General features: G+C 36.6%; 1 protein-coding gene across 1 annotated transcript in view; it reads left to right on the top strand.

Moving 5' to 3' along the window:
* CSMD1 (CUB and Sushi multiple domains 1) overlaps positions 1-13,076 on the top strand; it is a 2,644,830-nt gene that overhangs the window by 2,100,692 nt on the left and 531,062 nt on the right. Inside the window, exons 30-32 of the mRNA XM_082250071.1 lie at positions 528-722; positions 11,412-11,528; positions 12,272-12,385. Of these exons, the coding sequence (XP_082106197.1) occupies positions 528-722; positions 11,412-11,528; positions 12,272-12,385 (426 nt within the window). The remainder of the gene's footprint in view (positions 1-527; positions 723-11,411; positions 11,529-12,271; positions 12,386-13,076) is intronic.

The raw sequence follows: 13,076 nt of genomic DNA, 5'->3' as shown, positions 1-13,076 counted from the left end.
TAGTGCTGCCCTTTCCTCTCCTTTTTCTAAAGTGGAGTGAACGCTATATATTTTTTTTTTCATTCAACCCAATTGAAAAATGAAAAAAAAAAAAAACCCCTGCAGATCGCCATTTTAATACAAGCAATGTTAGTGAGGCGATCTCTCCCGCTGAGCTATTGTGTTCTGACATTGAGACTGCCTACTGCCAGAACATGCAGATCAGTGATTGCAGTCATTGGCTGTGAGTGCTGGTCAGATGTTGTTATTCCAGCATGCTCACTTTACAGAAACCGGTCTTTTGACCGGCTTCTGTCGAACAGGGAGCTGTACACTAAGGCCAAAATTTACCAACCGTTTTGAACTGATTTTAGATGCGTGTGTACGCAGCCTAAATGTTGCTATGTAGTAGAGAAAAGGGGATAATGCAAGGTCAAACTCATAAACCTACACTAGTTGCATTTAAAAATACCCTTATACATATGACTATGATTCAGCTTTAAACACTCCCTAAAGTTGCATAATTGGTGTGTTTTTTCTTTGAACAGAGAAACCAAGAGAAGCTTGTTTTGATCCAGGGAACATTATGAATGGTACGCGGATTGGAACTGACTTTAAACTTGGATCAACAGTAACTTACCAGTGTGATCTAGGATACAAAATTGTTGATCCTGCAACAATAAGCTGTATACTTGGCGCTGATGGAAAGCCTGCATGGAACAAAAGTTTGCCATCATGTAATGGTAAGTTTACATAAGTAAACCACATTTATAGTAATACAATTTACTAACAATATGTTTGGATATTTTATGTTTCAACATATGTAGAAAAGGATTAGGAGCTAGTATACACTTGTGATGGCTACAAGTCTCTTAAATATAAAAACAAAATACAGTGACAAAAATATGACGCTAGAGCTACAACATCAAACAATATTTTTAATCATAATACATTAAATAATAATAATATAATGTAATATTTATTATATATTAAAGAATTTTGTTTTGAGTGGACATGGCATTTTTTGTTAAAGCTTTTATTTCTAAAAGAGTTCGTTTTTTTTTTTTTAGCCAGATGCATAAAGATAGCATTGACTGCTATAGGATCAAAGTATTAAGAAAAAAAACATTCAAAGCACCCATTCTGATGGTTCAACTGGGAGGCTGAAGCAGCATATTGAAAAAAAAATAAATAAATAAGCTGTACAGAGCTGGATACTTAGCCATACAAATATGGTAATAAGTCTTCATTCTGTGTTGTTGCTTTACTATGAGGTCCAGACATTAATAATAGTAGCCACATTATATTACAGAAAAAATAGGCTTGTAATAAGCCATCTAAACATTTAAACAGTTGTTTCAAATGTATAGTAATTAGTCACACTATCAAGGGAATTTCTTCAAATAAAGTGAACATACACTATATTGTCAAAAGTATTGGGGCGCCTGCCTTTACACGCACATGAACTTTAATGGCATCGCAGTCTAAGTCCATAGGGTTCAATACTGAGTTGGCCCACCCTTTGCAGCTATAACAGCTTCATCTCTTCTGGGAAGGCTATCCACAAGGTTTAGGAGTGTGTCTATGAGAATGTTTGACTATTCTTCCACAAGCGTTGTTGTGAGGTCAGGCACTGATGTTGGACAAGAAGGCCTGGCTCACACTCTCTAATTCATCCCAAAGGAGTTCTATTGGGTTGAGTTCAGGACTCTGTGCAGGCCAGTCAAGTTCCTCCTCCCCAAACCTTTGGTGGAGGGGGGTTATGGTGTGGGGTTGTTTTTCAGGGGTTGGGCTTTGCCCCTTTGTTCCAGTGAGGGGAACTCTTAATATGTCAGCATATTAAGACATTTTTGACAGTTTACTGCTCCCAGCTTTGTGGGAACAGTTTTGGGATGGCTCTTTCCTGTTCCAACATGACTGCACAAAGCAAGGTCCATAAAGACATGTATGAGTGAGTTTGGGGCTCAGGAACTTGACTGTCCTGGACAGAATATTGACCTCAACCGGATAGAACACCTTTTGGATGAATTAGAGCAGAGATTGTGAGTAAGGCCTTCTCATCCAACATCAGTGCCTGATCTCACAAATGTACTTCTGGAAGAATGGTCAAACATTACCATAGACACACTTCTAAACCTTTTGAACAGCCTTCCCAGAAGAATTGAATCTGTTATAGCTGCAAAGGGTGGGACAGCTCAATATTGAACCCTACAGACTAAGACTGGGATGCCATTAAAGTTCATGAGCGTGTAACGGGAGGCACCCCAATACTTTTGACAATATAGTGTATCTGCTTGTAAAGAATAAAAAGTACAATCCAAATTACAATTTAGATTGCAGTTTTACAGAGAAAAATGTGGAGGCATTTATTGATGATCTTCTTCTGAATCTGCTTATTTCTTTAATGATTCTAATTCTAATGATTTTTATAATAAAACATTAAAACGTATATACAATGGCAAGAATATGTTACTCCCTTAGTGAAAGTTTTTTTTTTTTTTTTTTTTTTTTTTTATAGATATCTGTCAAAACCTGTTTTATGCTTTAAATGAAGTGACACACAGACATAATGGCCAGGGCTCTGCTGTGAACTGAACTTGCCACTTACCCTGCTCTGCAATGCATGTCCATTTATTTCTATAGGGAATCCACAACATGCAGATGACACCATAATGATGGTGTCACAGGCTACTCAATTCATTTGCTAAAAAAAATGTATGGAAAATGCACTCCAAAGAGAGAGCACCTGCACAGTTAATGCCCCACCTTATATTATGGTTCTCCATTGGAATATATGGAAAATTTGCAAAGGCCAGTATAGGGGCTGGAAAACCAAGTTAAACATGTTACAACCATGTTCCTAGCAGGGACCTAAATGGCAATAAAAATTATAAGAAGGATGCAGTTCTGGTCCATGCCACCCAGAAAAGCTATTTGGGGTAGAGTTTTGTTTTTGAGTACTAGGTGTCTTGAAAAGCAAGGAGACCTGGAAACATATTTAAGATTAGAAAAGTACACGGTCTAATTTGTTTTGCACATACTGCACTTCTGTCAGCTTATGCATGGTAAATTAAAATGATCTTAATCTACCTGCATAACCTGGCAGAGGTATTAGTAAGCAGCTGGGGGTGGTAGTGTATATTAATTTAGGGCAGCTAGGAAGGATGGGATAGTGCATTTCCTATGAAAATTACACTTACACTTTAAATGCAAACAGCCCAATAACTAAAAAATGCTTGATTAATTTCCCCTGTGAAGATTAGCAACATTTTAATGGGTAGAGTTATTTTTTTTAAGAAACTGGGTGCACAGAAAAGCCATGAAACCTACTGTATGCCCTACAAACACCTCTGTTCGGTTATGCATGGTAGATTAGAATAATCTTAAAGTTGGATTTTAATAAGAGGTTATGAGCTTAGTATGTGTGAAGTAGTGAAGCATTAAATAGAATATAAAATACTGAAGCATAGGATATTAAGCAATCAGTCCATCTATATTTTACCATTTCTATTTAACTGTGACTTAGTCATATATAAGATATGCATTTATTCAAGGAATATTTATGGGGGCTTTACCTCATAACACCATCCGTAGTGGAGTTACTCCAATCGTCTCTCTCTCCATCAGTTGAAATATAATTTGCATAACTCCTGACCATGCATGTGTTATTTCAAAAACTTAAAGCTTAACTCCACTTTTGTTGAGAATAAAACATTCCCCTCTGGATGATCTATGTACATTACAAAGATTTTATCAAGCTTTGTTGTAGATTCCTACCTTTTGTTACGCTCAAGAAATCAATGTGTTTTTGTCTGTTTCCATGTGGGAAAGTAAATCTAATGGGAGTGATTTCATAATTATCGGTCAGCTGTACACCTGCAGGGCTCTAATGTGGAAAGCTGCTGGGCTTGCATCCCTTTAGCTGTGATTTCCTATTGGAAGTATCTCAAATCTGACTTGTATCTTAGGCAGACTTCTGTGAAAATTAGTGATCCAATCACACAAGCAGGAAATGATGTTTCTGGGGTGTGGTCAATAGACATTCTGGGTACAGAACACATCCAGGTAGCCATATTGCATTCAATTTTCAGAATATTAAAGAGCTGCAGATTGAAAAGGAAAGCTAATTTGTAATAACATTCAATTACAATATCACTTCTGCCACAATTGTATACACAATATTATTTTTTCATTATTTGCTATTTTTTTCCTCACGAAAGTGGAATTACCCTTTAAGAAATAACTGTATGCACCATTTTTTAAATGGCAGCACTAATATCTACAGTATTTGTTTATTTTACATAGTTTGTTATCATAGTAGTCAATGTCTTTTTCTCTTTTGAAAATAATTGTTATCTGGGGCCTAAAAAACTCTGTAGTGAACTTTGTGTGTAAATTGCACCTATTTATGCTAACTTACCTTAATGGCATCAGAAACATTTATCTAAACAAGTGACATGCTAGAAGTTTATCTACCTAAAATGTGTGGCTGCTGTTACTATTAATAATGACAGTGTGTCTTTTGCTGATTGTCTTCATTGTCTGCTCTTTAGAATGGTTCATGGATCACTATGCACATGAGCAGGTCCTCTTATACACTGAGTAATGGTGTGCCTGCAGCTGCATTTTCATTTTCCCGTGTGGAACGAAGGTTAGAGCAGTCAGCAATACCAACACAAATATCCAAATTTTTTATTTGTATTATTTTTAATGGAAGAATGTCACATAATTTTATATATGCAATACACACAAAAGATGTATGGTACATATAAACCTGTAATTGACAAAACAAAAGACAGTGCACAATGGTATTCAAATATTCAAACTGTCATTATTACTAGTCAATATCTCTTCCCAAAATTAAAACATTTACAACAGTTGCAGGCTTTATTCAATGTATAAAGGAATGGATGCAGCGCTAGAAAACAAACTTATAAAAAATTCCCAAAAAAATCTGTGAGCAGTCTTATGGTGCAGAAGGCAGAACAGCAATCCAAAAAAAAAAAAATAAACATTACTAATTAATGTAAATAATAACTCTGACACTATTAAATATGGTGTAATTGGCCGCGGCCATTTATTAAACCAATGCATAACATGTGGGATATAACACATTCTTTATACTTATAAGTCCAGCCAAAAAGCTCAAACTAAAAACCATTTTACAACCAATAATAATTACCACATGTAGCTCGAGCTACCCATTAACTCACTTAACATATAATATAATATTCCCCAATAACACAAAAGAGAGCCGCGACAGCATTAAGGGTGGGAGGGAGGGACAAATTTTCCTGCTTCTCTCCCGATGACTGTTAAGCTAATGTAATGTTCCTCTTTTTATAGGGAATTTCTTAAACTCTAGGTTGTTAATTTACTCAATTGCCACCAATGGACAGTAAATAAATTAATTGACCAATCGATTTTTATTTTAACTGACCAATTGTACAATTCTTTTAAAGGACCAATCAACTTTATTTTAAGTTAACCAATGACTTATTAATATTTTAAACTGAATATTTTAAACTGTTTTCTGTCATGCCTCTGCCCCATACATGCAGAGTGGGTACAGTTTGACCCACCCTGAATTTTTATGGTGCAGAAGGCAGAACAGCAATCCAAAAAAAAAATAAACATTACTACTTAATGTAAATAATAACTCTGACACTATTAAATATGGTGTAATTGGCCGCGGCCATTTATTAAACCAATACATAACATGTGGGATATAACACATTCTTTATACTTATTAGTCCAGCCAAAAAGCTTGAACTAAAAACCATTTTACAACCAATAACAATTATCACATGTAGCTGAGCCAAAAAACTTGAGATACCCATTAACCCACTTAACATATAATATCCCACACGCCATGCACATGTTATGGGCATGGCACCACCAACAGGCCAGCGGCCAATTCAATACAAGATTGAAATCCTAAATTAAGAATGCCATTGGCTACATCCGATAAATGGACCGAATCCGTCCTGTAAAACCCAACCAACCCACCTTCAAGGTCCACATGCCTGTATGAAAAACCTCCTATTGAAGACATAAACTTAGAAATTGATCTATTAACTCGTTTGCGATTTTTTTCAAGAAAAATCAATTCAGGGGAAAACCAACTTAAACGAGGCACGATTTCTGAAAAAACTAATTTGCAGTTAGGAAAAAGCGAGTTAAAATATAAAAAATCAGATTTAACGTTTAAAATTAGATCAATAATTATTTATATTTAATTAATAAAAATGGCACTTTATTAATTATTAAAATACACTCAAATTAAGTCAGTATGGCATCAGTGTATAGACAGTGTGGGTTAGTCTGTTTCCTTCCAAGAAAATGGCTGATGCGTCCTCCGGTGCAATGACGTCACATGCTCTGTAGGCAGTTTAATCAAATATACTACACTATGAGCCTTTTTACTATCTCTGGGGCCATTTGAGGATCTTGAGGATCTGGGGATATATCTGTCACTTTATACCTCCTGCGAATTGTTGGAGACCTGTGGTTAAGTTGGACGAGTCAGTATTTTTGGTGATATCTGGTGGTGGTGATATGTTCATCCTGCAATACCATCTTGGATTCACGGACATTTGCTGATTTATATCTAATAAGACTGCTCATAGATTTTTTTGGGGAATTTTTTATATGTTTGTTTTCTAGCGCTGCATCCATTTCTTTATTTACTGTGTATGTTTATATACTGACATATGTGCAGATGCTTTTCTGTTTTTCATATGTATATTCATATCTTTATATTTTTTATTTGTTTTTATTGAACAGATTGTCCCAAGCGCAGCTTTTTTTTTGTTTTATATTTTATTCAATATATAAATCTTGAGTTATACCCTAGCCATGGAACCCAGTTCCATTAATTATTTTGTAATTTTTCAAGAAAATCAAAACCCTGTTTTTTTGAAGATGATGGTCTGAGTATTCAGTGATCATATGTATATTCATATCTTTATATTTTTTATTTGTTTTTTATTTGTTTTTATTGAACAGATTGTCCCAAGCGCAGCTTTTTTTTGTTTTATATTTTATTCAATATATAAATCTTGAGTTATACCCTAGCCATGGAACCCAGTTCCATTAATTATTTTGTAATTTTTCAAGAAAATCAAAACCCTGTTTATTTGAAGATGATGGTCTGAGTATTCAGTGATCAAATGCTTAAAATTTGTTTTAACCTAAACCATATTCTTAAATATTTCTATCTATTTTCTAAAAAGGACAGCCATAACTTTAACAAAACCTATACAAACCCACTCTCACCTGCCTTTCTGAAGAAATGTACACTAAAACCTCCCTACACCTGCTGCTTACCTACATCTGTGACAAAGCTACAGTCTACCCTTTGTCTTCAACCTCTCCAGGAAGAAATGCCTTTCACTGCTTGGACGTGCCTGCACAGTGATCCCTCATAAATTTGTACAGGTTCTTACCCCAGGCTGGTAATGCTCAAATAAGGCCTTCTACAGGTCTATGAGAGCTCCTTGTACATGCGTGTCCAGTAGTAAGGAGCTGAGATTAAAGGAGTTAGTGTATATCAGTTCATGGCAACTAGAGAAGGTGGGTTAGTGCAGTTCTTATGAACTATTCTTACTTTAAATGCAGACAATACAATATCTCAAGAAATGCTTACATAATGTCACCCTGTGAAGATTACCAAAGTGCTTATAAATAATTTGTATTTAAAAGATATTTACCGTATATACTCGAGTATAAGCCGAGTTTTTCAGCACATTTTTTTGTGCTGAAAACGTCCCCCTCGGCTTATACTCGAGTCAAGGAAAAAAATGTCCTCTCCGACGGGTTTAAGGTTTAAAAATGGCGCCGCCCGTCGCATACATGTTACCGCGCACGCGCCGCCGCCGCTCGTGTAATTTCGGCTATTCCCAGCGCCGCTCGGGAGAGGCCGGGAATAGCCGAAAGTATACGAGCGGCGGCGGAGCGTGCGCAATGACGTGTCGGCCCCGGGCGGCGCCATTTTTAAAATGAAGGCGCCTCTGGAACAGGTAAGTGAAACAGCTTCACTACCTGCCATGGGCTGCGGGCACACTACGAGGGATGCAGTGCTGCGGGCATGGTCCACATGTACCATGCCCACAGCACTGCATCTCCTGTAGTATGCCCACAACCCCGGATCCTCTAGTACCATGTCAGTACCCTGCAATCTCCTGCACCATGCCAGTACCCTGCAATCTCCTGCACCATGCCAGTACCCTGCAATCTCCTGCACCATGCCAGTACCCTGCAATCTCTTGCACCATGCCAGTACCCTGCATTCTCCTGCACCATGCCAGTACCCTGCAATCTCCTGCACCATGCCAGTACCCTGCAATCTCCTGCACCATGCCAGTACCCTGCATTCTCCTGCACCATGCCAGTACCCTGCAATCTCCTGCACCATGCCAGTACCCTGCATTCTCCTGCACCATGCCAGTACCCTGCATTCTCCTGCACCATGCCAGTACCCTGCATTCTCCTGCACCATGCCAGTACCCTGCATTCTCCTGCACCATGCCAGTACCCTGCATTCTCCTGCACCATGCCAGTACCCTGCAATCTCCTGCACCATGCCAGTACCCTGCATTCTCCTGCACCATGCCAGTACCCTGCATTCTCCTGCACCATGCCAGTACCCTGCATTCTCCTGCACCATGCCAGTACCCTGCATTCTCCTGTACCATGCCAGTACCCTGCATTCTCCTGTACCATGCCAGTACCCTGCATTCTCCTGCACCATGCCAGTCACCCTGCATTCTCCTGCACCATGCCCGCCGCCCTGCATTCTCACCCTAGGCTTATACTCGAGTCAATGATTTTTCCCATCTTTTTGTGGTAAAAGTAGGGGTCTCGGCTTATACTCGGGTCGGCTTATACTCGAGTATATACGGTAGTTACCGTATTTTCCGGCGTATAAGATGACTGGTCGTATAAGACGACCCCCCTAATTTTCAAGTTAAAACATAGGTTTTGGGCTATACTGGCCTTATAAGACAACCCTCCCCCCCCTTCTGAAGCAAGGCAACACCATTGAAAAATGTCAGATTTCTCATAGATCTCCAAGGTACCCCAAGTACTGTAATACATGTAATCTCTCATAATATCTCCAAGGTACCCTAAGTATAAGTATTACCAGTAGATGTAATCTCAAGATGCTGGCTGTGTGGGAATCCTTTACCGGTATACCGTATGTACCATAGCTTTGGCTACATACAGTACACCATGCTGAGCCAATCACAGTGAGTGATGTATTCTATTATTGAATGCAAAGCCTGCTCGGATTGGCAGAGTCAGAGAGGCGGGCTGATGTTACTCCGCCAATTCAAGCAGGCTTTGTATTCAGTAATAGAATACATCGCTCTCCCTGATTGGCTCACCACGGTACACTGTATGTAGCCTGAGCTACGGTACATACGGTATACCGCTCCAGGATTCCCACACAGCCAGCGTCTTGAGAGATTACATCTACTGGTAATACTTATATTTAGGTTACCTTGGAGATATTATACTCGGCGTATAAGACGACCCCCCATTTTTGGGGGATTTTTTTGAGGTTCAAAAGTAGTCTTATACGCCAGAAAATACAGTATATAAATGGTGCTGAAAGGCAGAAAATCTTTAATGAAAATATGCATTTATAAAAACTTACCATATGCAAGATCTCCACGTATACATATTTAAACCTGTAAGGAAGCCTAGCCACAGTAATTTGTTACAATTCATGTGGTTGGCCTTTCAATGGAATTCTCCCTCTCAGACTGACTTTGGTATGTGAGGTGCATCAATAAATTAGATTATGTGGGCACATCAGGCAATCCTAAATAATATTCATAATCAAATAAATATTTTAAATAAAGAAGTACAGTACTTTATCAACATTTTCAATTCAGGAAGTTGAAGTGCTAAAAGACAATACCATCTGTTTTATATACTTTAAATGTGCTAGACATCTTTTGAGGCCAGATTAGGACCAGGCTTGCTGAGAGCTTTATGGTTAGCCTGTCATTATCCATTCATTACCCATACTTACTAAATGACCATTGTTGGAACCACTACAAAGGTTACTTTTCTCTGAGGCATAAAAAGTAATCTTTGAAAAAGAGATTTGTCTTCTTTGTTCCTTAGCTACTTTTAGGCAGATTTAGCAAGCCTGTACTTATCTCTGCTTCTTCCCAAAAGCTTTAGTCTATAGAGGACAACTCTTCCTTTATTTGAGCTTTTATGTATCTCTGAATGATTGTGTTTGATATTGTAACCTACAATGTTTGAATAACAATAAACTGAGAACAGAAGTCTGTCAGCAGTAGAATAATAGAATAACAAGACCACACTTGCAAAAGTGCTTGCAAACACATTAACAAGTTTAGTTCCTCTCTGAAGCCAAGATTCTGATTCATTTTAGAGATGAATCTGTTAAAATATAGGGAATGAAGTTCTGGCCTGCCCTAATAATGCAACATATTGTAGACTAGGAAAACCAAAATGCATCTACAGCTTCAGCCACAGTGCTTGGCTTTCAAACTGAATAACTAGTAGAGAATGTTCACTTAGCTTCTTGAATGAAGTGAATATATGTTCACTTTTATCATCCAATTATGTGCAGGGGAATGTAAAAAAATTAATTTTAGTTGCACGTGATTGGATGATTAAAGTAAATGTTATGCTAGGTAAAGATTCTCCTATCCATTAATAAATTGACACTAATATTTTTTTTAATCACTATAGCGATTATTGTGCTATAAGTACAGCATATGATTTATACCGATAAAAGAATTGTTATTTTTTGTATACCACTAGATATCTTCCATTTTCTTATAAGCGTGTTATTAAATTTAATATGTGTCGAATTTGAATTTAGGAGTTGAAGCCTAATTGACAAAGACCTATTTACTGAGAATCGTAGTTGAAATATTCTGCTGGTCCATGTTTTAGATGATAGCAGAGTAGTTGATGTTGCAAATTGGCTACACTCAAATGGTCATGAAGATTAATCACAAACACCTAACTGGAAATGTATGCTTCAATATTGTATTTCATTTATGCAGTATTTTCTTATTTGAAATTGTAACATTGAAAAAGTATCAGCTATAAATAATTATCAATAGCTTGCTAACCTGGCTGTTAAATGTATTATTATGTGTGGGGATTCATATTATCTACGTGTCTGAGCTGGCTTCTAATTAACCCTGTTGTAAGTAGGGGACATTGGAAACAATCTCAATACCCTATAATATTTGCAGAAGGCCATAATGATATATTTTACTATATACTGTATATATGCATATTAATTTCTGTGTTTGCTTATATACCTGACATAATATGTGACTAGGCCCATGATACATGCCAATAAAAAAAAGAAATAAATTGTTGATGGCAAGTATATATGAACTATTATTACAAATATTCTTACTTTTTTTTAGCACCATGTGGAGGGCAATACACAGGAACTGAGGGTGTGGTACTGTCCCCAAACTATCCAAATAATTACACTGTTGGACAGACTTGTCATTATTCAATAACAGTTCCAAAGGAATTTGGTAAGTTGAAGAATTATTGGTATTTACAGTTTAATAAAATGTTACCGAATAAACATTTCATAATATAGATATTATACAGTGCAATTTAAAAAGAAATGAAGGTAGATTGCATTTGAATAGTAAAAAAAACAAAAAAATAACCTAATTTTATATATAACTAATAGTTCTGATGATATTTAACCAGCTTTAAGCCCAATTGAGCCTTCATTTATTATTTATGTAATACAGTTAGGTTGCATATATAGTAATAAATATGCCTTTTGTTTTTTGTAAAGTGCTGCATCAGAGATTAAAAATTCTTCCGCTGTCATCATATAGGAGAGCCTGTCACAAGCAGCTGCCCAGCTCTCTGACACACCCCCATGAACAATGCCTAATCAATAGTGCTGCTCAGGGAGTGAGAGCAATATTGGTTAGCCCAGTGTTCAGTGAAGCATATCGGACAACAGGATAGCTTATGTGTGATCCAACATTCCTGTGTACAGGAAACATTTAGCTGATAGAAAAAAAAGTATTAAATCATGAATTACTCTATATGCAGCCTGATTGCATTACATAATAAAATTGAAAAGGATTAATTTGAGCTTTAAAGTAGGCTGAGAATGGTGTCAATAACTGCATGCTGTTTATCACTGGCATCAAGATATGTAGTAACCATGTTATATGTGTTTTTTTTTTTTTTTTTTTCATTCGACTCTGGAAACATTGTAATGTTTACCATTATTGTTTCACTGATATTTTAGTTGTGTTTGGGCAGTTTGCATACTTCCAGACAGCTCTCAACGATTTGGTTGAACTTTTTGATGGAGCCCACCCACAATCAAGGTTACTCAGTTCTCTCTCAGGAAGTCATACAGGTAAAGAATATTAAATAGATTTTATATTTATATTGTCTATGAAGTTACACATGTATGTTAGAAAAAATTTAGTATTTTATGAGACTTTCTTTACTGCATAAGTTTCAACAAATTGTATGTATTATGAGTTTGCAAAAAAATCTCTCTAGCTAGAGGGGTTTTACACCTCAGCATTATAATGGAATGTTCAGACACCTTTACAGTACACATAAAGAATGTAATATCAGGAATTGAGTTATCTTTCCAAAGTTCAGTTTAAACAAATAGTTTATGTCATTATGATTATCATATTAGTGAATAAGTGTGAATAATAACACACAAAATAGGAATAAGCTGTATTCACTCTAATCATTATGTGTTTTTTTATATTTTGTTTGTTTTATTTTTTCTACTCTTGCACTCAATTGTGCTTTAAAAGTGAACACAGGTTCATTATTCTCACCGAGCTCAATTGTGTTCACATGCAATGTCTTTAGACCAAACAGATATTTAGGTAAATATATAATGGTTGCTGGTAACTGTGAACCGCATATGCCTTCTGAACCATTAGTTGTGGCAGCCATGAAGGATATCCTGTTGAATAAAAATATATTCACTACCTTTTTTATCAATGTTGTGTAAGCAACTTAAAAAATATAAAACACTTCAAATATTTTATCGTACCAAAGGCAATCATAATTTACTTTACTAA

This window comes from Pelophylax lessonae, assembly GCF_965119305.1.
Source record: "Pelophylax lessonae genome assembly, chromosome: 3".
Classification (NCBI taxonomy): Eukaryota; Metazoa; Chordata; class Amphibia; order Anura; family Ranidae; genus Pelophylax; species Pelophylax lessonae.
The sequence above is the reverse complement of the archived record's forward strand: the minus strand, read 5'-3'. Positions and strand labels throughout refer to the sequence as shown.